At 46.1% G+C, this 25,000-nt stretch overlaps 1 protein-coding gene across 1 annotated transcript in view; it reads left to right on the plus strand.

Moving 5' to 3' along the window:
• fstl5 (follistatin-like 5) overlaps nt 1-25,000 on the plus strand; it is a gene marked incomplete at both ends in the record, with an annotated part of 134,528 nt that overhangs the window by 83,197 nt on the left and 26,331 nt on the right. Inside the window, 6 exons of the mRNA XM_080526953.1 lie at nt 194-205; nt 3,634-3,754; nt 10,965-11,126; nt 12,222-12,356; nt 22,376-22,402; nt 22,696-22,814. Coding sequence (XP_080383079.1) covers nt 194-205; nt 3,634-3,754; nt 10,965-11,126; nt 12,222-12,356; nt 22,376-22,402; nt 22,696-22,814 — 576 coding nt within the window. The remainder of the gene's footprint in view (nt 1-193; nt 206-3,633; nt 3,755-10,964; nt 11,127-12,221; nt 12,357-22,375; nt 22,403-22,695; nt 22,815-25,000) is intronic.

Genomic DNA, 25,000 nt, shown 5'->3' on the forward strand with positions numbered 1-25,000 from the left:
ACAAAAGCCTATGAATAAATCAAGCTGTAGTGTGTAGTGTGACAAGGTGGATGTGGGGCCTGAGGCGAGGTAATTGCTGTTGCATGGTGTGTATGTATGTATATTGATGTACCTTTAGCTCTAGCCTTCGCTCAAAACAACCCTCAGTTCTAACTAACGTCTACCCGTCTGAATTGTGTTTTTCTTCTGACAGATTCCAACACAGGTAGGTTGTTCTGACCTGACATCATTGCTAACTATTGTTGTTTGAAAGTGCTCCTTACATTCACAATAGAGTAGGGAGGAGCTCACATCTACTTCCTGTGTGTCCACTTTAAAAAACTAAAAACTAAAAACAAAACTAGAAAATGAACGTGAAATCAACATTCGTGTGGACCCTGAAGTGACGACCCCTCCTCTGTACTCTAAAGAAAGCCCCCAAAGCCAATGAGTACTAACGTTGTGGTACGAGACCTTTTAGAGGTCAGGCCTCAAGTTCAGAACCAATGAAACGCAGCAAAATGACTGATAACGCTCTCTGACGAATAACCCACCGCACGCCCAGGGCTGCTTGGCCAATGAGGCGGCTCATTGGTGCCCCCTCGGAGCGGTCAGGGGGTCATGTGACAGGTGAGGAAGACAAGGTAGTGGCGGCCATCTTGTCCTCTGAGGCTTGTCCTCTGAGGCGAGCTTTATCTGTAACCCTTTCTTCGGCTGCCCTTTTAGCTCGTCTATCACGGCTCCTCTCTGACGGGGGGAGGAAGGGGGTGGGGGTGGCGGTGGCGGTGGGGAAGGGGGAGGGGGTGAGGGTGAGGGGGGAAGGTTGATGGCTTCCAGCGGCCACTAGTTCCACTCCTCTGAATTTCATTTCTCCCCTCATTCATTTTTCATTTTAAAAAAGTGACACAATATGCTCTCAGCCGAAGGGGCCATGATGCACCATCAATTCCCCTCATAATGTGAAGGTCTGATGCTCTGGCATAGTCTCAGCCAAGCCTCTATCAGTATATCAGAGCACAGAGACACAGCATAGCATAGTGTTAGCATCTCAACCCACCTCTGCTGTATATCAGAGCACAGAGACACAGCATAGCATAGCCTAGTGTTAGCCTCTCTAACCAGCTACACTTTATATCAGAGCACAGAGATATAGCATAGTCTAGCGTTAGCCTCTCTACCCACCTCTACTTTATATCAGAGCACCAAGACATAGCATAGCCTAGCCTAGCCTAGAGTTAGCCTCTCTACCTAGCTAGCCTTTATATCAGAGCACAGAGACATAGCATAGCATAACCTAGCATCTCTCTTCCCACCTCTACTGCCAGGGTTAGGGTTAGGTAACCCTAACCATAACCGCAGTGTGTAGCACTCTGTATGTAGAGGCTATGTACCTCCAGAGTAGAGCTCTAGAGCTGTCCTTAAATATATAACAGGAAATACATACTACACTGCCAAGACCTGTGCCGTGACGTGAATCAGGGGAGGCTGGTGGAGGTAGAAATCGGAGGACGGCCTCCTTGTAAACGCAAGGGATGGAATGAGGAATGGCATGAAAAACACATGTTTCCTCATATGAAGGGGATTATGACCAGAAACACGTCAATAACAAGATAAGAAACACTTCAATAACAAGATATGCAGTCTCTCAGTCTCTCAGTCAGCCTGGATAGTGTTGAGAAAAAGATGCCTAAACAAATTAGAATTAACAGATTTAATTACAGAAAAAAAAGGAAAACATTCCATGGCGGAAGTATCAAATTACCAGAGTCTGACTGCTGTATACAGTACAGAGCCTAATGAATGAGAGAAAGTTATTGCCAGATGGTTGCTCTCTCACTGTCTCACATGCACACACACACACACACACACACACACACACACACACACACACACACACACACACACACACACACACACACACACACACACACAGAGAGAGACAGAAACACACACACACACACGCACACACACAATGTTTTGATTCATGGAGCTTTGGGGGCTTCTATCAATGTTACTGCTTTGAATTATTTTATTTATTTGAGTTATTTATTTGTTTTCTTACTTTCTGACTGTGATGTATTCACCAGCATAACCATGATAAATTAGCACTGTTTAACAACATCATCCAGTGTTGCTCGTTATCATAGTCACCTCTGCTTTTACGTTATATTTTAGGTTGAAGAATCCTCACAACATTTGTATGTTTGTGGCATGCATGTTTACAAGACAAAGGCCACCATCTATCTCAACCTGCTCCGTTTAAAGAGGACTCAACATAGCATTTCATGTGAAATTACAGTTTTTTCGCGGTGTGCAAAACTGAAGTCACACTGTCAAAACTCTTCATACAGTCTGCATTAGTTTGAATGATTTTCACAACACCGCAATTTGCTTCTATCCTTTATCTATAAAAAAAATCTGTATCTTTGCAGAAAGTAAGTTACGGTACATTTACTTCAAAGTACAGTACATTTACTTACTACAGAAATTCCAGGGCAATACAATAGCAATCACAATACAATACAATAGCAATCACAAAAGAAATGTTACATATTTTCTAGACATTTCAATATGATTACTGCAAAAATGCAGCATTCTATTTTGCATTTGTTCTTCACAGTTTTGAACACAGTGTGTTACCTTTGAACAATGTGTTGCAAATACCTAGTGTTTTGCAGGTGGTGGAGTTTGAATGAGAGAAGAGTTCATGGATTTTGGAGAATGGGGTTATTGAATGCATTTTGTGTGAAAGCAATGTAAAAGGAGTCACAGTTCGGACCACATGGACTTCTGTTTCGCTGACTGTATGAATAGTTTTGACAATGTGACTTCAGTTTTGAACACTGCGACTTAGCAATCAGAAAAGTGGATTCACGTTACTGTTTGTATGAGTTGGCATGTTTTTCACAAGATCATTCACAAGGCTAGCAACATTCACTCAATAAAGGTTCTTCATTTGTCCCCGTAGGGCACCCATTGAAGAACCCTTGTGGGTACCATTTTAGAACCCTTTTGGTTCCATTTTGAACCCTTTTGGTTCCATTTTTGGGGGGTTTAGAACCCTCAGTGGAAGGCGTTCAAAATGGAACATATGGTTGTTCTTCAAACGATGCCCCATGAGGGGCACAATTAAGAAAAATAGGGTACTGATCAGAACTTTTTTTACCAGAACAGTTTTTTTAAGAGTGTATTAACAAAAGGAATACAGGAATACTCACCACCTAGACAGTTTTATGTGGTATTTACCTAGCAACAATACTTTGATACTTTTGGTACAGTACAGTACATTTTTTTAGCTCAACTTTCATTGAGATATGATTGTTGTGACAGACACTTATTTATTCATGTATTTTCCCTGATCCTGATGGACCATTGTGTTCCAATGTGCCTTTAATAACCACTCTCCTCTGCCCTCATTTCTTTCTGCTGCTATAGAAACCTTCCACTTACATGCTTCTCTCACTGCAGCCCACTGCTCTGTGTTGCCTGGCGCTCACTAAGACATGTTCAAGATCAAACACGCCCCACCACTCAACCCTTCACCCCACCACGCCCCCTCAACTCCCCTCCTTTCATGATCTTTTTTTCCCTTCTATTCTCATCCTCTTTTGTCTGTTGTCGTGACGATGTGTTTCTGCTTTCTCTCGCCCGCAGGACTTTGGGGATGACGGCTCCCTATACATCACCAAGGTGACCACCACCCACATGGGGAACTACAGTTGCCACGCCGACGGGTACGAACGGCTGTCGCAGACGCACACGCTCCAGGTGAACGGTAAGCATGGCCGCCCCCCCGCCGCCGGACTGCCGCGGCCGCTGGCTCACACACTTCCTGTTGGCACTTCCTGTTGGCGTAGTCGGCCAGCCAAGCTGGGCTTAGTCATACCTGAGGACACACTCTAGCTAGGTGCACACACACACACACACACACACACACACACACACACAGCCAGGCAGACACACACACACACACACACACACACACACAGCCAGGCAGACACACACACACACACACACACACACACTCAGCTAGGCAGACACATACACACACACACACACAAATAGGCAGACAGACACACACACACACACACACACAAATTGGTCGACCTGAGGAATTGTTGCCTGGCAATTGACCTTTCGCAAAGCCCCGCCCAGCTTGGTTACTGTTGCTAAGCCCGTCAAGCTTTCTGCGATATCAGCCTAAAACAGCGCAGGGATGGGATCCGTGGCATACCAGTCACTTTAAGTGATGCTTTTCGGAGCAATACAAACACATTATCCTCCAGATCGAGACAAAAGGGTTTGCAATATGCAGTGGAGGGATATATTTATAATACAATTTTAAAATTTAAAAAGAAGCGGACATAACCTTAATCGAAGCAAATGCATACAGGTCGCAGTGCAAAAACGAGAAACCCTATGACCTCCATCTGAAGTTTGAACAGCATAACATTGTGGACCAGGCATGCTCTTGCACTGCTGATAACAGTTCTGCTTTTATAATGTTAGCTAGTTGTCATTGCTATATACATATTTTATTAGTCAAGATGAAGTGCCTCGAAGTTGCAAGCTAATATTAGAGGTAGCTAGCTAGTGCTACTGTGTCATTGCTAGTCCTAGCTAGCAGCTCTCTCCCCAGACACAAATTATTACTTATTAATAACTTATACATATTAATTATTATTATTACATTTCACAACCCAAAATGCTTCCTATATATCAGAAAAAATTATAAAATTTGCAGGCAATACTGTAGTATGATTATCCAAACACGTAATTCATAACTATTTTTAATCATCTGCATCTTTCCTCTTGAGTTTTGGGTTGTGGAAAAACATCACTGAAAAATATCACTCCCCCCTCTAAACTTTTAGGATATCTGCTGTCCGATTTGCAAAGTCCATAGGCACATCGCTTCACCATTGTGAATAATGTCGGACTTCCTTCTTCACCAAGTAAACGGTTGCTAGTTATGATTGGACAAAAGGCATTTGGGGGCGGGGTTTTGCGAAAGGTCAATTGATTTTAAGAAACAGAAAAAAGTGTGTCTTTGTGCCTACAGCCAGCAGGGTTATTCAAGATTCTCTGAGGTAATTTCTATAAATTATCCGTCATGGTGTCAGAGAGACAAACGCTGAGGAATTGTCAGGGGATCATTTTAACCTTTCACCTATGCAGTCGGGTTCAGCCTCATAAAAAAAATACAGCCCTGTTTATTTTTTTTTTTTAAGAAAATACAGTCCCTTGAAAATCGCTGAAGAATCTTGGAAGTACAACTGGGTATATGAAATTGAAAACGACTTTCGTAAGCAGTGTATGAGTATGCAAAATAATTAAATGGTCAAATGCTTTGATCCATACACTGTACACTGTATGAGCTGCATAATAGAGAGAGAGAGAGAGAGAGAGAGAGAGAGAGAGAGAGAGAGAGAGAGAGAGAGAGAGGGAGAGGGAGAGGGAGAGGGAGAGGGAGAGGGAGAGGGAGAGGGAGAGAAAGAGAGAGAGAGGGCCCAGCTCACGACAGCATTACTCATCAAAAACAGCCGGCACGCTAGAGGTGGTCCTTAAAGTGTTGCATTGCATTAGATTGCAATTCTGCTCTGAGGGACATTCTGCTCTGAGGGACATTCTGCTCTGAGGGACATTCACAATGGGTTCAAGGATCACCAAGTTGTTCTTCACAACAACTATGTACTGGTTCTCTGTGGCTGTGTCTCAGGTCCTCTGTGCGCTAACAGCGCTTAGGTCATGGGTTCCACTCCTATACTCACTCACTGCAATGTAAGTTGTTTTGGATAAAAAGTTTCAGCTAAATGGCATATGTGACACGTTCTAATGCTTTGGTCATCATGTCGGGATCCGATGTCATGATCAGACTTTTCTTTCAAAAAAGGTGAATACGTACATTTCCACGTTGTTAAAAATAAATTACACATCGTTTGTCAACTAACTTGTTTTGTGAGCCTACTAACAATGTGAAGTAGTGTTATAGTCAGGGGTAACTTATATTAGCAAAACGACATTTATTCATAAATAAAGATGAACGAACAAATTATTGTGTACAAAACAAAAGAAACAAATGCAAAATCAAATGACTGCTCTTTAAGCATGAAAGTCTGTCAGACTCCTTTAAACACAATGACTCTTTAAGCACTAACTGAATGTCTGTTCTTTAAACACACTGAAATAAACGGACATCTCTGCTCTGTTCTGTAAACACTGAAATCAACTTTTCAACAAAAAGTTACAGCCTAAGCATTTATTTATGCTACAAGCTTAATCATCATCATCACTGCTCTCTTGACTGCTGTTATCACTGTCCTCCATTTCAACCATGGTAGAGGATGTTGTAGGCTATCACTTTAAATAGCTCATTATTTTGATTGTGCAACAAAGTCTTTTTTTTTCTTTTTTCTAATAGAATTCCCAACCATATTCCCTGGGTCAGGGGTCTAGGTGCGATAATGAAGCTGTAAAACAAACGTCTGAACGTTTGAAAGCTTCAGAGAAAAGAAACGTGTCCCTTGGTGTTGTTTTTCTTTTTAGCCACGAGTCGTTCGGGACTGAATTTTCACGTGGCGGCGAGATAACCGTGCGATACGCGGAATGAAAGTACGAGTTACGATACTTTCCGAATGTTTTCGTGAGGGGAGTCGCCGTGGTCGTCGTCGGTCGACTGTTGTGATGGATTACTCGTCGGGCCTTCGGCTGAGACGACGGCAAATAGTTACTTAGTGGGGCTTGCAGTGATGCAGCAGTCAGCAGTCAGCAGTCAGATTTTGAGGAAGTAAATTCCTCTCCCAGCGCTTCCAGCTGTTCGTGCGCAAGAGCGCCTTCATACGGCTGATCTGCCGCGCAGCATGCATTTTGGCGACGCATGCGCACTGGCGCACCAGTTATGTGCACCCCTGGTTATAGTTAACTAGGTAGCAGTGGGGATTACTCACCAAATCCATTTCGTTGCAGTATTTTGGTTTGACTAGCGAGTTGTGTTGTGATTCTCAACAACGTTGAAACATAGTTCTGTGTTTCAAAAGAAACATTTTGATTGGTTGCCGACATGCGGACCAATCAGACTGTCACATATGTTATTCAGTCGAAATCCACTTAGCGGTTTGTGACAGGACCCAGATGAGCAGAACCAAAGTGTGGATTGAAGTCTGTCCTTGTCTGTACGGTACACACCTCTCAGGGGAAGGAACCACCTCTGTGATTTAGTCGTTTGGGGGAACCATCCATTTTATATTTCAGGTACCTGAACATCCAACTCCCTGAGAAGTATACAAACACAGGCACACACACACACACACACACACACACACACACACACACACACACACACGCACGCAAACACACACACGCCTCGTATGTGGCCTGCCACATACCTCCCTCCTCCTCATTCTGTCCTCCGCCTGGTGTGTGTGTGTGTGTGTGTGTGTGTGTGTGTGTGTGTGTGTGTGTGTGGGCCAGAGCAGGCCTTGTTAGAGACTAATAACATATCACAGATGAGTCTGGGCCAGGGAGAGGCTGCAGACATGCTGGGTGGGCTGAGGAGTGTGTGTGTGTGTGTGTGTGTGTGTGTGTGTGTGTGTGTGTGTGTGTGTGTGTGTGTGTGTGTGGTGTGTATGCGTGTGCGTGTGTGAGGCAGGGCTGCTGAACGATGCCTCAGGTCAACTCAGGTGAAGAGGTGAAACCAGCATGTCTCCTCATGAAGGGCCACCCACTTCCCTGTGTGTGTGTGTGTGTGTGTGTTGTGTCAGGAGATATAGTGGTAGGAGAGTGTGACACAGCAGGGTTGACAGCTCCATCATACAGATCCCCAGGCTGCCATCAATCACACAGCCAGGGGAGACACACACACACACACACACACACACGCACACACACACACACACACGTCAGGCTGCAGTATTCCTGTCTGAAACTACTGTAGAATGGTAAAATCATGCTGACTCTAGTTACTCACAGGAAAATGGGGATTTAACAGGAAGTGCGTTTTACACACACATGTGTCGCAGATGAAATATATAGGCCTTTAACAATACCGGAAAACTAAAGGGAGGTGTTGCCCTTTCATTACAAACATAAACAACTCAGAAATATATGTTGTTATTCTTGAAGGCTAATAGGGCCATTGGGTGTCTTTAGAAATACTACGGTGTAAAATATCAATGGTGCTCTGGAGAGAATGGACCATAGTGTACAGGCAAAAACAGAGCATGGACCATAGTGTACGGGCAAAGACAGAGAATGGACCATAGTGTACGGGCAAAGACAGAGTGAATATTATTTAAACAAAAATATACAATGATGAGACAATTTCAAGCTGCAAGCTTACATTTTCAAGGATTTAGGTTCCCTCAAGATCCTTGAGTGATGTTCATCTTCATTAAACATGGAGGTGAACCGGCAGGCAGGTTATTTGTTAAGTTGTGTATTTATGCTTGTAATATAATGTTGAGAGAGGACGCTGGCGTTGCTTGTTCGCCGCTTCTCCGCCCAAAATCTAGGTGTAATTGCAGTATACAGAGTAGATTGTCCTACAAAGACACTTAGATTTAGATTTAGTAGGCCTAATCTAAACATTAGAAGCAAGGACTTTCATAAAACCTTGATACAAATTTGAGCTTTTCAAAAAATGCCAGTTGAGAGGACACTGGCGTTGCTTGTTCGCCGCTTCTCCGCCCGAAATCTAGTTGTAGCCTAATTGCAGTATACAGAGTAGATTGTCCTGCAAAGACACTTACAAAGCGCTATATAAGTCCAAATGTATTAAAATACTCTTATGAAGGGAATCAGCATCCGCTAAGCAACACGGCTAGCAGGAGAGAGATGAGTCATGTCCTGACATGTTCCTAGGTTGACACGGCAACAAACCTCTCCAAAATGGTGACGTCAAATAAATTACCTGTTATTTCCTACATCTAGAAATATCGCTTGGTTATAATGTGTGGAATAATACTGCCTGATGTCTGCATGTTGTAGCATTTCTCTATTGTTTTTTATTCTGTTATGTATATATTGTAAATATTTGAGGTATTTTGGTGTTTCTTGTCTCATGAACACTTGTGTATGTGTTTTTGTACTCCACTAAATCTAGGACTACAATTCCCTTGATGCCTACAAATATTTGACACAGGTGTTGTGCATTGGCTAATCAAGTTGTTTGAACCCTATATAATCCACTGCATTCACTTGTCTGCTTGACGATTTTTTGCACAGATTTAAGTGTGTGGATGCTGCTTTTTTGCACTCTATATAATACTCTTCAGCTCACCTCAGCAGTGGTATTTTCACTATAATGATTCGTGGAATAATAAAAGGAGGAGCTATTGTGCACCTTTCCGACGCTGTGACATTGCCTGTGTGTGTGTGTGTGTGTGAGTGTGTGTGTGTGTGTGTGTGTGTGTGTGTGTGTGTGTGTGTGTGTGTGTGTGTGTGTGTGTGTGTGTGTGCACCTCGGTGACGGTGCCTCTGCTGTCAGTTGGCAGCTGCACAATGCCAGGGCTTATTCTGGCATCTTGGCATTCTAGAATGGCTCCTGTCAGGTTGACGCAAGTGGGGGGCACCTGTGTGTGTGTGTGTGTGTGTGTGTGTGTCCATATGTATGTGTCTATGTGTGTGTGTCTTCAGTAAGCTGCCAGTCTTGCCAGTCCTGTGCCAGTCTCCCAGCCTCCTCTCTGCGGGGGCCTCCTCCTGAGGTGTATTTTGGGGTAAATAGGTCAGAGATCTGGGCCAGAGAGTCTGTGACAGAACGCCAATGACAGGACGACAGGATGGGAGAGGCTTCAGGCGCGACAGGGAGGAGGAGAGGAGGTTACCGTGGCGACGAAATCAAACAATTACTCGTGAGGTGGAAGTAGAGCTTCTCAGCCTCTTTTGGATGGTGTCGGTGTACATCCGGAGCGGAGAGCCAGAAGAAGAAAGAGAACCGGTTGCAGTTCCCACCGGCACTGTGGTACTGTCGTCATTTACAAGGAGGATCTCCACATAAAATAGAGCATCCGGGGGAAATGTTGAAGTACCGATTAGCTTGATATTTTCTCATGATATTGTCATTAAGTAGAGTTTGAATGATAAGCGCTTTAGTCTGATAGAAGCAGTCTGTTCGCTTCAGAAGGTCAGGCTGTGCTAAGCGCTGTATTGACCTCAAGGGACGTTTTTGTCGAGCTCTTTGTCATTTGGAATGAGCATACAATTGCACTTCAAAGGATTATTCCAATGTATTATTTTGATTCTATCCGTACAAAGACATGCAAGAAGGTTTGCGTAGGGGTCCATAAGTAGATAATATCGTATACTTGTATAAGCAATCCATAAATGCATGATGCTGAGGTAGACTCTTTCAAGTTACTTCCTGTCGACACCGTCAGCTCTTTATGAATCCAGCCACTTCTGTCTATTCCTCCCAAACCCAATCCATTTCCAAAGTGTCACATTACAATCTTCAGTATTTCATTTTAAACATTACAACATAAAAATAAATCCTTTTGTACCTTTCGTGGTCCCTTCAGCTGCTACGGGATCCCCTCCTCTCACCACCTGACAACAAAAGGGTTGTGAAAAAAATCAATGGCTGCCAAGCGGAATCGATGTATGTCGACCCGAGGTTCTCCGCCTTATTTATCTAGCTGATTTGTTTGTCTAGGGCTGGCTGTGGAGCACACTAATGTTATCTAATGGCGTTGAGAGTCTGCGAGGGGAGCAGCTGATCCCTATTGGTCGTATGCTAATGTGGGCGGGGAAGGTAAATGGACTTGGCCTCAGTTGTAAGGGAAGACTTCTCCACCAATCAGGTTCTCCCTCGCTCCTCAAAAGAGCCTTCACATCAACGGGTGTGTGGTCCTGCATTAATTCATGCCCTCTTCTCTCCTCTCTTCCGCCCTCTTCCCTCCTCTTCTCTTCTCTCCTACACTCTAATCCTCTACTCTTGGCTCGTCTCCACCCCCCCCCCTCCCCACCTCCCCCTCCCCCTCCCCTCCCAGTTCCCCCAGTGATCCGGGTGTACCCAGAGAGCCAGGCCAGGGAGCCCGGTGTGACGGCCAGCCTCCGATGCCACGCTGAGGGCATCCCCGACCCACAGCTGGCCTGGCTGAAGAACGGCATGGACATCACCACCAAGCTGTCCAAGCAGCTCACCCTGCAAGGTGGGAACCACTGTTCTCCTGAGGGGGGGGGTATATGTGAGGTATATGTGACGGCAGCTGGTGAAAGGAGGAAAAAGTCAGCAAAATATAATGGCAAAATATATCACATATACAACATACTGTATATACAACACAAGGCCATACAGTAACGTTTTCCATGTGAGGGAACTTTGTTTGAGTCTGGAACTGGAATCCACATCGCCTGTCGCCATGGCAGCGCCAACAACACAATAACAAAACACCCAAGCAACAAGATGACAGACAGACTACAATTGGCTGGAAGTGGGAATCTATAAGGTCAGGGGAGGCTGGTGGAGGTCGAAATCGGAGGACGGGAGGCTAGTGGAGGGAGAATTACGAAGGAAGGGCTCATTCATCCATGAAGGCTTCAGAGGTGTTCACTTGTTCTACTGTGGGACTAAATGAATGTAACATGTCTTCATCAGCATGCGTGACACGTTTCCTGTTATCTAAAACCCTGAATGACTTTCCTGGAGTGTCACACTTAATTCCTTCCCTGGAGAAACAGACATCCCACTGCTAACAACAACCAGAACACAATGCACTTTGAAGATAGTAATATTCTGAGTTCCTCCCCGTCCTGCTAAGAGCCTTCAGCCTGGCTGATCTGGGTAGAGACTCCAGGACATAACACTCACCACTTTGATCAGTGTCTCTGAGAGTGCTTAGTACACTGCTCGGCTTTTATCGAAATTGCAGAGCGTCTCTGGGAGTGCTAGCACATTGCTCGGCTTTTATCTCCACCGTGCTAACCTACTCTGTGTCTGTCTGTCTATGTGCATCCCTGTGTGTGTTTGTGTGTATGTGTGTATGTGTGTGTCTGTGTGTGTATGTGTGTCTGTCTGTCTTTTTGTGTGTTTGTGTGTGTGTGTGTGTGTGTGTGTGTGTGCCCCTGTCCATGTGTGTGTGTGTGTGTGTGTGTATGTGTATGTGTGTGTACCCCTGTCCATATATATGTGTCTGTGTGTGTGTGTGTGTGTGTATGTGTGTGTGTATGTGTGTCTGTGCATTTGTTTGTGTGTGTGTGTGTGTGCCCCTGTCCATGTGTGTGTGTCTCCCTTCCTGTATCCCCAGCCAATGGCAGCGAGGTGCACATCAGCAACGTGCACTTTGAGGACACGGGCGCCTACACCTGCATCGCCAGGAATGCTGCCGGGGTGGACGAAGACATCTCCTCTCTGTTCATAGAGGACTCTGCCAGGAAGACTTGTACGTATCATGATGTGTGTGTGTGTGTGTGTGTGTGTGTGTGTGTGTTGTGTGTGTGTGTGTGTGTTTGTGTGTGTGTGTGTGTGTGTGTGTGTTTGTGTGTATGTGTGTGTGTGTGTGTGTGTGTCTATCGGGGAATAATGGGAGCTGAGTAGTCTGTATTATTCATCCTCCTGCTAGTTAATAGTTTATAGGTTTCCATTGTATAATAGAACTGCTGCTGCTAGAGAAAATAATGAATAAATACTTCACATTCTGTATTCTCTCTCATATATAACAGTCTATGGAGGCCGTTAGTATTATTTTTTATATTTATATGATTCTTTTATAGGCCACATGACATCTCTGTGAATAAAGAAGGTATCAAATTGTTGCGAGGGATCCTGACGTTTTTCTTAACATCTCTCCTTCATCTCTTAACCAGAGAGAGGTTTAGTGTCGACGGGGGGCGGTGACGCAGCACTTTCTGATGACAGAAATACGACTTTTCTGTCTTTCAAGTTTTAAAACAAACAGACTTTGCATAACAGACCCAGGAAGTGCTGCCCTCCCTGCCCTCTCTGCGCTCCGGAACGTGCTCCGTCATTATCACTGGCCTTTCGCAAATGTCAGAATCCGTTATGGAGTTCAACGCTGATTGCCAGCCAGCCAGCACATTGTGGATAATGATGACTTTCCAAAGAGCACACAGCAACACTGTTCCCTATACAGGCAGGCAGGCAGACAGACAGACAGGTAGACAGGCAGTCAGGCAGATAGATAGACAGGCAGACAGGCAGACAGGCAGGCAGGCAGACAGACAGACAGACAGGTAGACAGGCAGGCAGACAGACAGGCAGACAGGCAGACAGACAGACAGACAGGTAGTCAGCCAGTCAGACAGACAGACAGACAGACAGACAGACTGACAGGTAGACAGGCAGTCAGGCAGATAGATAGTCAGATAGGTAGTCAGGCAGATAGATAGAGAGACAGACAGTCAGACAGATAGATAGACAGACAGACAGACAGACGGACGGATAGTTATCGTCCCAGAGGCGGCCACACACTCCGCCACGCATCACAACACCCCTCTCTCTCTCTCTCTCTGGGGTCAGGAGTCAGTCGCCTCCTTTTGAAGCTGTAAAGCCCCTGGACCGTGGTGAAGCTGCCCCCCGGCTGGGAGTGGCGCGGGGGGTGGGCTGGGGGGGCGGTGGGGGGTGTTGGCATCCATGTTGGCTCGGCAGCCAGGGACGGGACGCCAGTTCAAAGAGATGTCAGCGCGGAGGGTTTGTGGGGAGCGATTCACTCAACCATGACATTCGACTTCAGAAGGCTGGCAGAGGGAAACACATGGGCGGTACAGGGTCTACTACCCCGTAGTGCAGGGTCAACAGCCCGGCAGCACCCTACCGACGCATGTTTGACCCACCCTAGTGCCTCTATATTAGCCCTGGTACTGCTCTCTGCTTATCCAGGAGCCGGGGTCCCTCCAGGGTCCCTCCAGGGCCTCTCCCCTGCACAGTGTCCCTGGGTTACGGTCTCCCTGGGTTACGGTCTCCCAGGGTTGCGGTCTCTTTCACCCCCTGGGGCGAGAGCAGTGTTCTGAGTCTGTGCTACGCTGGGAGTTCTGTGTGCGTGTTAGGCAATACATCAGACGGCTTTCTCCCTCCAGCACTCTCCTCTTGTCTCCTCTCTCTCTCTCTCTCTCTCTCTCTCTCTCTCTCTCTCTCTCTCTCTCTCGTTCTCTCTCTCTAGTTCTCTCTCCCTCCTCTCTTTTCTCCCCTCTCTGCCTTTGCCACTCTTCCGCTCTCCTCTCTCCTCTCTCCCCTCTCCTCTCTCCCTCCTCTCTCCCTCCTCTCTCCTGCCATTCTCACTCTCCTCTCTCTCTCCCTCCACCGCTCACCCTCACGTTAAGACCGTGTAATATCCCAGCAAATCATTTACACATCTGAAATTTCAACCGCGATGAGATTCACGGTTATTACAGGCATTCAGATGGCATTTCCTTTCATTTCCTTTTCAAGTGTTTATCAAAGGCGACACGCGCCATTCCCCAAGTCACCTGTTGTGACAATGTGAGTTCACAAGCATGGGGTAATCAGTCTTTTATGACCTGGTCTTCCTCTCATGTCCCTCTCGCTGAATGTGACCATGTCATTGTCATGAAACGCCCTTCCTGTTCATCAGGGGAGGGGTGGCGTTGGCCCTGTGACGCTCGGAGCTCGCTCTACCTCTAGACAAGCTATTCCTCGACATCTCTAGCCTCCCCTTCCCTCACACACACACACACACAAACACACATGCACACACACACACACACACGCACACACTTTGTAGTCCCTCTTATCCTCTCCTTCCCAATGGCTAGCTGTCTCTAGCCTCTGGCTAAACAACCTCACCATGACCTAATGTCTAATCTGCACCAGGAGCTGTGTGTGTGTGTGTGTGTGTGTGTGTGTGTGTGTGTGTGTGTGTTTGTGTGTGTGTGTGTGTGCGTGTGTGCGTGTGTGTAAACACCTGTGTGCATTGACCGGCACCGACTAACATATGAAAGAAAGAGAAAGGTCTTCTCAGGCTGTTCTGAGCTTTAGGGGCTGGTGTTGACGTTGTTGTGGTTTTACTATTTTATATTTACTTTCCCAGACATTCGAACCATTGCTTCAGCTCCACGGATAAATATACTCCACAGTGTTACCAGTGTTGATGGGAGCCTGTATGAGAATATCAACACTCTGAACAGATTTCTTTAATCATATACGTCTATAAATAACCTTCGTCTACTTCTCCCCTGGCACAATATCTGTGTGTCTCTATCTACCTCAATCAAATAAGGACTTATGGGTTATTGCCAGAGTTATTGTCTTATTACTCTTAGGGACAAAGCGAGTCATACACCTCGTGTTTCATCCGTGCCTTCATTATCTTCTGTATATCAATTTGAAGAGAGATCGGCATGTCAGCGCCTCATCCGCCACAGTCTGTTTACCCAGAGATGAGACGTGATCAAGGGTGCGGCCGACACACTCACTGCAGAGGCCCAGCTGCGGAGTGAAGTAGTTCACACGGCCATATTAAATAGGAGATGGAGTGAAGCGATGAACGGTAGTAGAAGAAGAAAAAAGAAAAGAAAAAACAGAGAGAAAAGAGCTCTTCGTTCTATTCATTCACCCCCATAGGAGGCTTGAAGGTCAAACCCGGCTCTCTTTTAGCGCCGCCGTCGAAACGTTAAAGTGAATTGTTTTCTTTCTCGGGATTCACCGGAGCGCCTCACCTCCTCCCCCTCCCTGTCGCCGCCTCGTTGTGGCTGCAGGAAGGCCCGAATGAGGCAGACAGTAGTCAGAGTGTGAGTGTTGCTTAAGAGCCATTGTCACCCGTGGCGGGGAGTAATCAATCTCTGACAGCCTGGCAAAAACATATCTCCTCTTCAGGATCTGCCAATTGTTACTGGAGCATGGCAGGGCCCTTGAGGCTTGGGGGTTTGTCGGGGTAGTGTGCCCGTGTGCCAGCCCCCCACTCACCCACAGCTCCAGCCCTCTACAACAGCCCCAGGCCCCAGCCCCAGCCCCAGCCCCAGGCCCCAGCCCCAGGCCTGAGCCTTCCCAGCCCCTGCCCTAACAGCCCCAGTAGCCCCAGCTCTATCCCTAGGTCTCCAGACCTAGTCCTACAACGAAAGTTTTCACTACAGTACTTTTTCAATAGCGTATTTCCAACACTCAACATTTGTTTCTTCTCTTTTCTCTCTCCCCTGACGAGACGACATCACATCGGTGCTGCCTTCCAGCTACAGTGGGAGATGAGAGTCAATGGTTGTTTCAACTGCCTCTCCAGTTACTTAGTGCTTTTCACATTCTCCTGGATTTTCTTCTCCCGGGTGTCTTCTTATATATATATATATATATATATATATATATATATATATATATATATATATATTCTTCTTCTTCTTCTTCTTCTTCTTCTCTTTTAAAAACATAGATATCCTTTCCCCAGTGTCAGTCTGCTGATGTCAAACAGCAATTATCAAACCGCTTCAAATCTCTTGGATTAAACCCCTAAAAGCAACTGCTGCAAAACTTCAGTGCCTTCTAATCCTGTTATAGCCTTATGGAGTTGGAAAAAGAGAAGCATAATTGGATAGTGGATATTGATACAGGAAACCGAGGCTGTTCGTACAGAATCTAAACTAACCCAACCCCAGCCCCAGCCCCAGCCCCAGCCCCAGCCCCAGCCCCAGCGCCAGCCCCAGCCCCAGCCCCAGCCCCCCCCAAACTGACACCATGGACAGCCCTGCCTGTCTCCTCGATTCAGAATGAAGGCCACATTACCTACTGAATGAATACTTTTCATTATCTCATTATTTCCATAAAGAAAAAACAACTTGTTTTTCCATTTTGCCATCCGTTAGCAGTCAGGAGAATCATATAGTCAAGTACCTCTTCATGTCTGTCGAAACAGACTGTTGCTACTCGAGATCCTTGTAAAGGCGCTTCAAATACCAGTCAGTATTATTATTCATACGATGACTTCTATTTATACGCGTCCTTAACCTTTCTGAATAATCCCAGTCTCGCTGAGACGTGCCCGGCTATGAGTGTGTGGCTGTAATCATTACCCAGAGGCCAGGCAGGGGACACAGCTCCAGCGCAACAGGGTGTCAAGGGGCCGGTTTCACAGACAAGGCTTGAGACTAGTCCTGGCCTATCACACTTTCAATGTCAAATCTCCATTGAAGATGCTTTTTAGTCTAGGATGAGGCTTAACACTAGAACAGCCGTGCCTATTTTACCTACTATAAGAGCCGCCTAAGGGGCTTTTTTATATGTTTTTAGGACATTTATTCTGCTGTATTAGGATTGGGAATTATTGAAATTGTATTGGCATTTATTCTGCTTTACTGGGATCAGGGTTTCCGTTAGAAAAAATTGCCGCCGGACATCGTGTCCGGGAAGATTTCGATTTACCGGACAAACGTGATATATTCCGGTCATCATATTAAAATATATAAAAATAAAAAAAAAATCTAATATAGCTGTTTGTCGCGGTGATTACTGTTGTGTAGCGGCCTATATATGCCATTTAATGTCTATTTCTCATCCGATACGATTAGATGCGAGCTATATAATATATAATAATATAACATGATTCGCATGCGCGCTATGCCATTATGTCCAGCGCTGAACGGGCGCCTCACTGGGAACTGAACAGACAGCATCGATCAATGAACAGACTCCACATTACGTTAACTGAAGTTTGTTAAATTGTTTGGGATTAATGTGAGTTTTCTATTTTCTCTTTCCAGTTTTACCCTTTTTTTTATCAATAAAACAACGTCATTTCTATAACCAGGTCTCGCTGGTTGGGAAGGCATTTCGTTTAGCTGCCTGTCAAATCATACTTAATCGGACTCGGGAGTATGTCAATGAGGAGAACATAACTGTTTATTGAGAAACAATAGGCAGGCTGGGATACGTATATAAAGAAATACCACAATGTCTAGATGTATAACATTTTATTGAACAGTGCAAGCATGTAGGCTTCTGGCGTGACATCGTACCCCTAACGTTCTTAGGGCTTGTTTGAAAAGCTTAGACTGAAAGTTAGTGCCCTGGTCAGATTGTATAACAAGAGGAAGACCGAATGTGGAAAAAAAACGTTGTTAAAGCTTTCACCACTGAGCTGGCTGATATGTTACGCAACGGAACAGCTTCGGGAAAACGAGTAGCAGCGCACATAATAGTAAGCAAATACTGACTTCCACTTTTAGTCCTAGGCAAAGGTCCAACACAATCAATTATTACACGTTCAAATGGCTCCCCTATAGCAGGAATGGGATGCAATGGTGCGGGTGGAATGGATTGATTAGGCTTACCCGCCATCTGACAAGTATGGCAACAGCGGCAGTGCTTGGCAACATCCGCCTTCAGTCCGGGCCAAAAGAAATGTTTCAATATCAGCTGATAAGTTTTAGTTATACCTAAATGTCCTGACCACTGGCTCTCATGTGCTACAGATAACACCTGTTGTCTATAACCCACAGGCACAACCACTTGTTTTACAGTATTCCACTCACAACCATTTGCATTAGGAGGAGACCATTTACACATTAATATCCCATCGTTAAGGAAATAAACTACGTTGCCCCCTATTTCAGATTCCTCACTAGCTGCATGTAAAAAACATTTGTTTAATGACTGATCAGCTACTTGAGCGACACGCAATCGCTCGCCGGTTACAGACAGAGATAGGCTGTCAGCGGATGGTATGGTAGGACTCGGGGAGGATGGTAACTCTACCACTTTCTCCCTGGGAGAAGCTGAAACAATCGGGTTCTCATCCCTTTCAGAAAAGGCTTGCATAATCACACTATCACAGAGAGAAACATCGCTATCCTCCTCTCTGCCTCGACTCGATTGTGCACGAGTTATAGCGCACACCGGAAACAACCGCTGTTTCGCATAGGCAGCCTACACATTAGGAGTCATCATCATGCCGGTGTCAAATCATATCATAATAAAATAAATACATAGCCTATATATTCGTCTTTTTTAAAATAGAAGGAATCAGAATGTGAACTTTAGCGAATTGTATTCAAATTGTGCTTAGAGGGAATTATTTTCACCGGACATTTATGTCCGACGAGTTTTCAATTTGTCGGACTTCAACAACTTTTACCGGACAAAGTCCGGGAATTACCGGTTAACGGAAACCCTGACTGGGATAGAGCCAGTAGAGATTGACAGGATGGATGGGAGAGGAGAGAGGAGAGAGGAGGGATGACATGCAGGATACAGTATGTTGGGGGTCCTAATCGACCAGGGGGCCTTGCGTGATGTGGCGTGCGCAATTAATTTGTATGCTACGCCAATCAGCCCCCCCCCCCCCCACCCGCAACCATATTTATTTAATGAAAACACTTCCTGAAGTCTTGATTTAGACGGTGCTGCCATGACGATCTGCATAACAAATCCAACACGTGTAGAGAGAATGTGCCCCGGTTGCCAGGCGACGGCAAGCGAGCGTATAAATCCATGAATCACCACGCCGACCGTGGGACAGCCGCGAAGAAGGGGAGACGCCTGAGGCGGTTGTTGTGTGTCGAGATTCGTTTTTCATTTCTGCATCTGCTGCGACCTAATTAGAAGTTGGTGGCTGTGTGTGTGTGTGTGTGTATGTGTGTGTGTGTGTGTGTGTGTGTGTGTGTGTGTGCGCATGTTGGGGTGTGCTGGCTGCAAGAAGGATGCCATCACTGCTAGGAAGTCACCAGTGCTGCAGTACCAAGATGTTGGTGAGGGGAGTCCACAGGCAGCCAGCCCAACTGTCACAGCAGTAACAGCAGGAGGGGCAGCAGTGTGTGTGTGTCCTTGTAAACAAATTGAGTTTGTGTAACCTTGCTTGGGGGGGGGGCGGGGGGGCTAGGCCTATGGTGCAGACCCCAGCTGACTGGTGGTGGATCTAGAACTAGCAGTGCAGTTTGTGTCCCTCCTTTTGAAACCAGAGCTATTCAGACCAGAGTGATCTCCAGGTCTGGAGTGGTGGAACTGGGTCTGTAGTGGTGGTACTGGGTCTGGAGTGGTGGTACTGGGTCTGGAGTGGTGGTACTGGGTCTGGAGTGGTGGTACTGGGTCTGGAGTGGTGGTACTGGGTCTGGAGTGATGGTACTGGGTCTGGAGTGATGGTACTGGGTCTGGAGTGGTGGTACTGGGTCTGGAGTGGTGGTACTGGGTCTGGAGTGGTGGTACTGGATCTGGAGTGGTGGTACTGCATCTGGAGTGGTGGTACCGGATCTGGAGTGGTGGTACCGGGCCTCTGTTCTCCTGCTTGGATGAGGGACGGGATGTGGGGTGGGCCTGGCGTCCGCTCAGAACCACTGCAGTCCCTGTGTCAGGTATGAATAGCATCAATACACTCCGTCATTGCAAACGACTGGGCCACAAGATCTCATCACAGCATCTCTCCCTCCCATATCTCCTTCCTCCTCCTCCCTCCCTCCCTCCCTCCATCTCTCCCTCCCTCCCTTCGTCAGATGAGGGTTGGATTCAGCCGTTGGAACGCCTTGGAAAGTGCAGCGTCTTGTTATGCTTCTCTTTCTCTCTTTCTACTTCTTTCTCTCTCTCTCTCTCTCTCTTTCTCTCTCTTTTTTTTTCTTTTTCCCCCCGTTTAATCTCTTCCGTCGAGATCGTTCGTCCTCTCGTGTAACTTTTTTAATGAGCCGGGGAGTATGCATGAGTGCACAGAGAGGAGAGGACTTGACGAAGCACTTTTGAAAAGATTACAGCCTTGACTGACAGGTCCGTGTCACCCCGCCTGTCTTCTCATCTTTTGTCTCTCTCTTTCTCTCTCTCTCTCTCCCTCTCTCTTTCTCGTTTATCTCAGTACCTCTCTCTCTCCATCTCCGTCCTGCATGCCACACATCACGCCAGGCTGGGGGGAGAGAGGAGAATGAGCATCCTAGTAGACGTGGAGAGAGATTAGAATCGGATGTGAATTGGGGTGAGATTGGTTTGTAGACGGCCAGAAAATGGGAGATGGAATAGAGGCAAAGAGAGAGAGAGAGAGAGAGAGAGAGAGAGAGAGAGAGAGAGAGAGAGAGGGTGAGAGAGAGAAAGAGAGATAGAGAGGCAGAGGGAAAGAGAGGCAGAGAGAGAAAGAGAGGCAGAGAGATAGAGAGAAAGAACATCAGATAGAGAGTAAGAGAGGCAGAGAGAGAGAGAGAGAGAGAATGAATAATGGGAGAAGGTTACGCTTATAACCCAGGAAATGCGGTGACTCAAAACAATGAGACAAAGCTGTTGTTTGCATGGCCGGGCCTCTGAATGGTAAACAGCTAACATTTCCATGCATGATAGGGGGGGGCCTGCCTTCAGCGTTCACGTCCTCACTATTTGTTTATTTGTGTGTGTGTTTTTGGGGCGGATGCGCTCATTATCCTTTCCGGGGAAAAAAAACCACATCTCTCTACTCCTCAAAGCGTTTCTGTCTGTGATGATTCCCCGAGAGAGAGAGCCTGCGACTGTGAAATCATCCTACAGGTCATAGTTTCCCAAAAAAATATTTTTAAAAAACGCCTCTGGTTGCTATACAGCTTTGACTTCCTAATTCCGTCGCCGTTCAGTTTGACTCTCTCTAAGTGTAATTAATAAGACATTAAGGCAGTTTCATGGCCGCTTCATGAGCCAAAACTGTTGGCGCGGGTGAAGGACAAGCCAGGATAATCCGCCTCCAAGTCATCTGATGCGCGTCAGCCCTGGGGATGGCTACGGAGCGTTCATGGGCGTCTAATACCGCTACCTGCTTTGCTTTAACCGTTAACGGATAAAGCCAATATCCGTGGATAATTACCGGATGCTATGATTTAATTGGGCTCCAGACTATTCCTGGTTATATTTAATGATCCTGGGCATTAGGGTTTTTCCCGCATTGCCGGATACACGTTGCTGTACTGTAGATGGCTAACTGGAACAAAGTCAGTTACCCTGTACGTATGTGCTCTTGGTGGCCGGTGGAGGTGGAAAACGGAGTAATGCATTGTAATTCATGGAATGGAATGAAGAATGCATAGAATAGAATGAGGGGATAGTATACCATTCCTCCATACATTATAATGAGCCCGTCCTCCGATTTCTACCTCCACCAGCCTTCCCTGGTGTGTAGTAACACTGTAACTAACAAACACTGTAATATCATGATCCATAGTACGCTTGGTTTTGCTTATCAATTGCACCGTATTGAAGTGAATGACTTTGTGTCACATTGGTATGGTGGTAACTTCATGTTCAGTATTTAAATAACTGTATTTATCGTTGGCTTCACCCCCCCTGCGCTATTCTCAAGCGTTTGTCATCTATTATTAATTATGAATTATTTCCTAGCAGCAGATTCTATTGATTGGAGTCCGTGTCAAACAAACGGTTTTCATAAAACATTCATGTGTTTGTTTCTGCTGTTCTTTGCTCTCTGAGACATTAGACATCTGTCCATTCCTGACAGTCCCTGTCATCGCTTCCTCATTGTTTATTCTGTTCTGTCTTCCCCCACAGTGGCAAACATCCTGTGGAGAGAGGAAGGTACGTTTGAACAAACAAACTATTTAACTGTTATTGCGATGCGGTAGATCAAATGAAGTTGAATAGGTTACATTTTGTATAACTTAATTATCTTAGAAGTGGTTATTAATAATGTTTTCATTGTGTGTCTGGCAGACAGTAACCTACCTAGCATCCCCCCCCCCCCCCCCCCCCACCCCCCTCCGCCCACCATCCACTGTGAGACCTAGGCCTGTACTGTTAAGGTGATTTATCTTCTGCCGTGTTTCCAGGCCTATTCTCTGGTAACAAGGTTGTATTTCTCTCTCTCTCAGGTCTTGGAATTGGCAATATGTTCTACGTGTTCTACGAGGACGGTGTCAAAGTCATCCAGCCGGTGGCATGTGAGATCCAGAGACACATCAAGCCCAGCGAGAAGCTACTGGGCCTTCAGGTGAGGGGGCTTCACCACCACGGCTCTTCTACATTTTTAAATGTACCATTTTTTTATTGGCATTTAGCAGACGCCTTGTGCCAAAGCGACTTACAATCAATACATTTGACTAAGCAAGTGAATCATCAATTCACCAGTCATAACAGGAAGAGTAATCTAGCTCAGGCCAGCGGCCAATAGCAGTCGTCCTGATAGAAGAAGAAAGATTATTCTTTTTATTTTATTTTTTTAGACACTGGAGAAACAATACAAGGTGGGAAGTAGAACTCTTAAAGGCTCTGCACACAGCGTGCGATTTCTGTTGCGCGTCAACGTTCCATTTTGAAGTTTGAATGGAAGTCTATGAGAACATCGCATTTACCCACACACGGCCCCGATTTTAATCGCACGGCGAACATTCGATTCCATTCATAACAACAATGGAAATTATGGAACGTTGACGCGCAACAGAAATCGCACGCTGTGTGCAGAGCCCTTTAGGAGACACAGTATAAGGGGAAGCAGGTGTCTCTGGAGACAGTGCTGGGGGGTAGTAGATGTGACAGAGACTTCTTCCTCCACCCCCCCCCCCCCAGGGGTCAGAGGTCACCCCTGGGAGGGGGGGATTGAACAGGGGTCTCCGATGCACTGCTGTTCCACCTGGACTAACAGAAGGAGCTCATTTACATTTACATTACATTTCGTGGCATTTAGCAGACGCCTCTATCTAAAGCGACTTGAGTAAGTGAATCGTCTATCCATCGGTCATCATAAGAAAGATCTATGCTAGGGCTATTGGCCTTTGGCAGTTCCAATGCTAGAAGAAGGAAGAATTACTTTTATTATAAATTATTTTGTGTTTAATTTGTAGTAGAGAAACTGCACAGGGGAGTAGTGGAGATGAAGAGATCTTTAGGAGGGACAGTTAAGATGTAGCCTGAAGAGATGGGTCTTCAATCTACGGTGGAAGATAGGTAGTGACTCTGCAGTCCTGACAGCAGTGGGCAGCTCGTTCCACCAGCGGGGTGCCAGGGCAGTGAAAAGGGGTGACTGAGTAGCGTGACTGCTGCATCCACGTAGAGGCGGCGGTGCCAGGTGGCCAGGCGAGGTGGAAGAGTGGAGTGACCGGGCAGGGGTTTGGGGGCTCTCCCTCATACATACAACACTTTCATAATGTACCAGGGCTACTTCGATATCAGAACAGTGGCAAGGGGAGGCTGGTGGAGGTAGAAATAGCAGGACGGGCTCATTGTAATGCATGGAACGGAATGAGGAGCAGTATCAAACACAAGTGTAACATGTCAGACACCATTCCCTATTCCATTCCATGCATTACAATGAGTCCGTCCTCCGATTTTCGACCTCCACCAGTATTAGGCCAATTGTAACATTAGCTTAGCTCCTACTGTAGTTACAGAAAACAGTATGTGAAGATCTGGTCATACTCGTATCTGTACTTATCCGTATCTATATCTATTGTATCATACTGTACATAAGCTACCTTAACTGTACATAGCTCATACCTGTATATACCTCTAAACTACCGTACATGCCATACTACCTGTACCTATCACTATCATTGTCATGTTTTATATCATGTTTTATACCACTATTTGCACTTCTACTGTAGTTAGATGCTAAACTGCATTCTGTTGCCTGGTACTTGTACTCTGCAATAACAATAAAGTTGAATCTAATCTAATCTATTCAGGACTTCATACTCAGATGATGATTCTCGTGGCCGGGCAACCGAGAGTGAGATTTGAATGCCGGAGCAGTTGGTGGTTCAGAATGCAATCTGGAGAGATGATTCACTTACTCAGTGAATAAACAAACAAACTCTCCTTTCGTGTTTGCACTCTCATTGGAGGGCCACCAGCTCCTCAGAGGCCCTTCGGCACCAGCCACCTCATTGAATCGCCGTTCGTCAATAAAACGGTTCCCCCCCTGCGTCCCCCCCTTCCCCCTTTCTCTCCCTCTTGAACCGCCATTTATTCAACCGCATATAACCGCATATTATTCAAAGCAGGTCTCTGATAGATGTCGGCGAGATTTACACATGTACTCAAATGGGCTTTTCCCTCTAGTCCCCCATTCCATCAGAGAGCCCTCAGCTGATTGGACAGCTGTTATGTGCCGAGCGCCGTCGTGAATGTGTGAGCGACCACTCCTCTGAGGGGTGGGGGGTGGGGGGCCATGTTAGGATA

The sequence above is a fragment of the Nansenia antarctica genome (assembly GCF_963989245.1).
Source record: "Nansenia antarctica genome assembly, chromosome: 3".
Lineage (NCBI taxonomy): Eukaryota > Metazoa > Chordata > Actinopteri > Argentiniformes > Microstomatidae > Nansenia > Nansenia antarctica.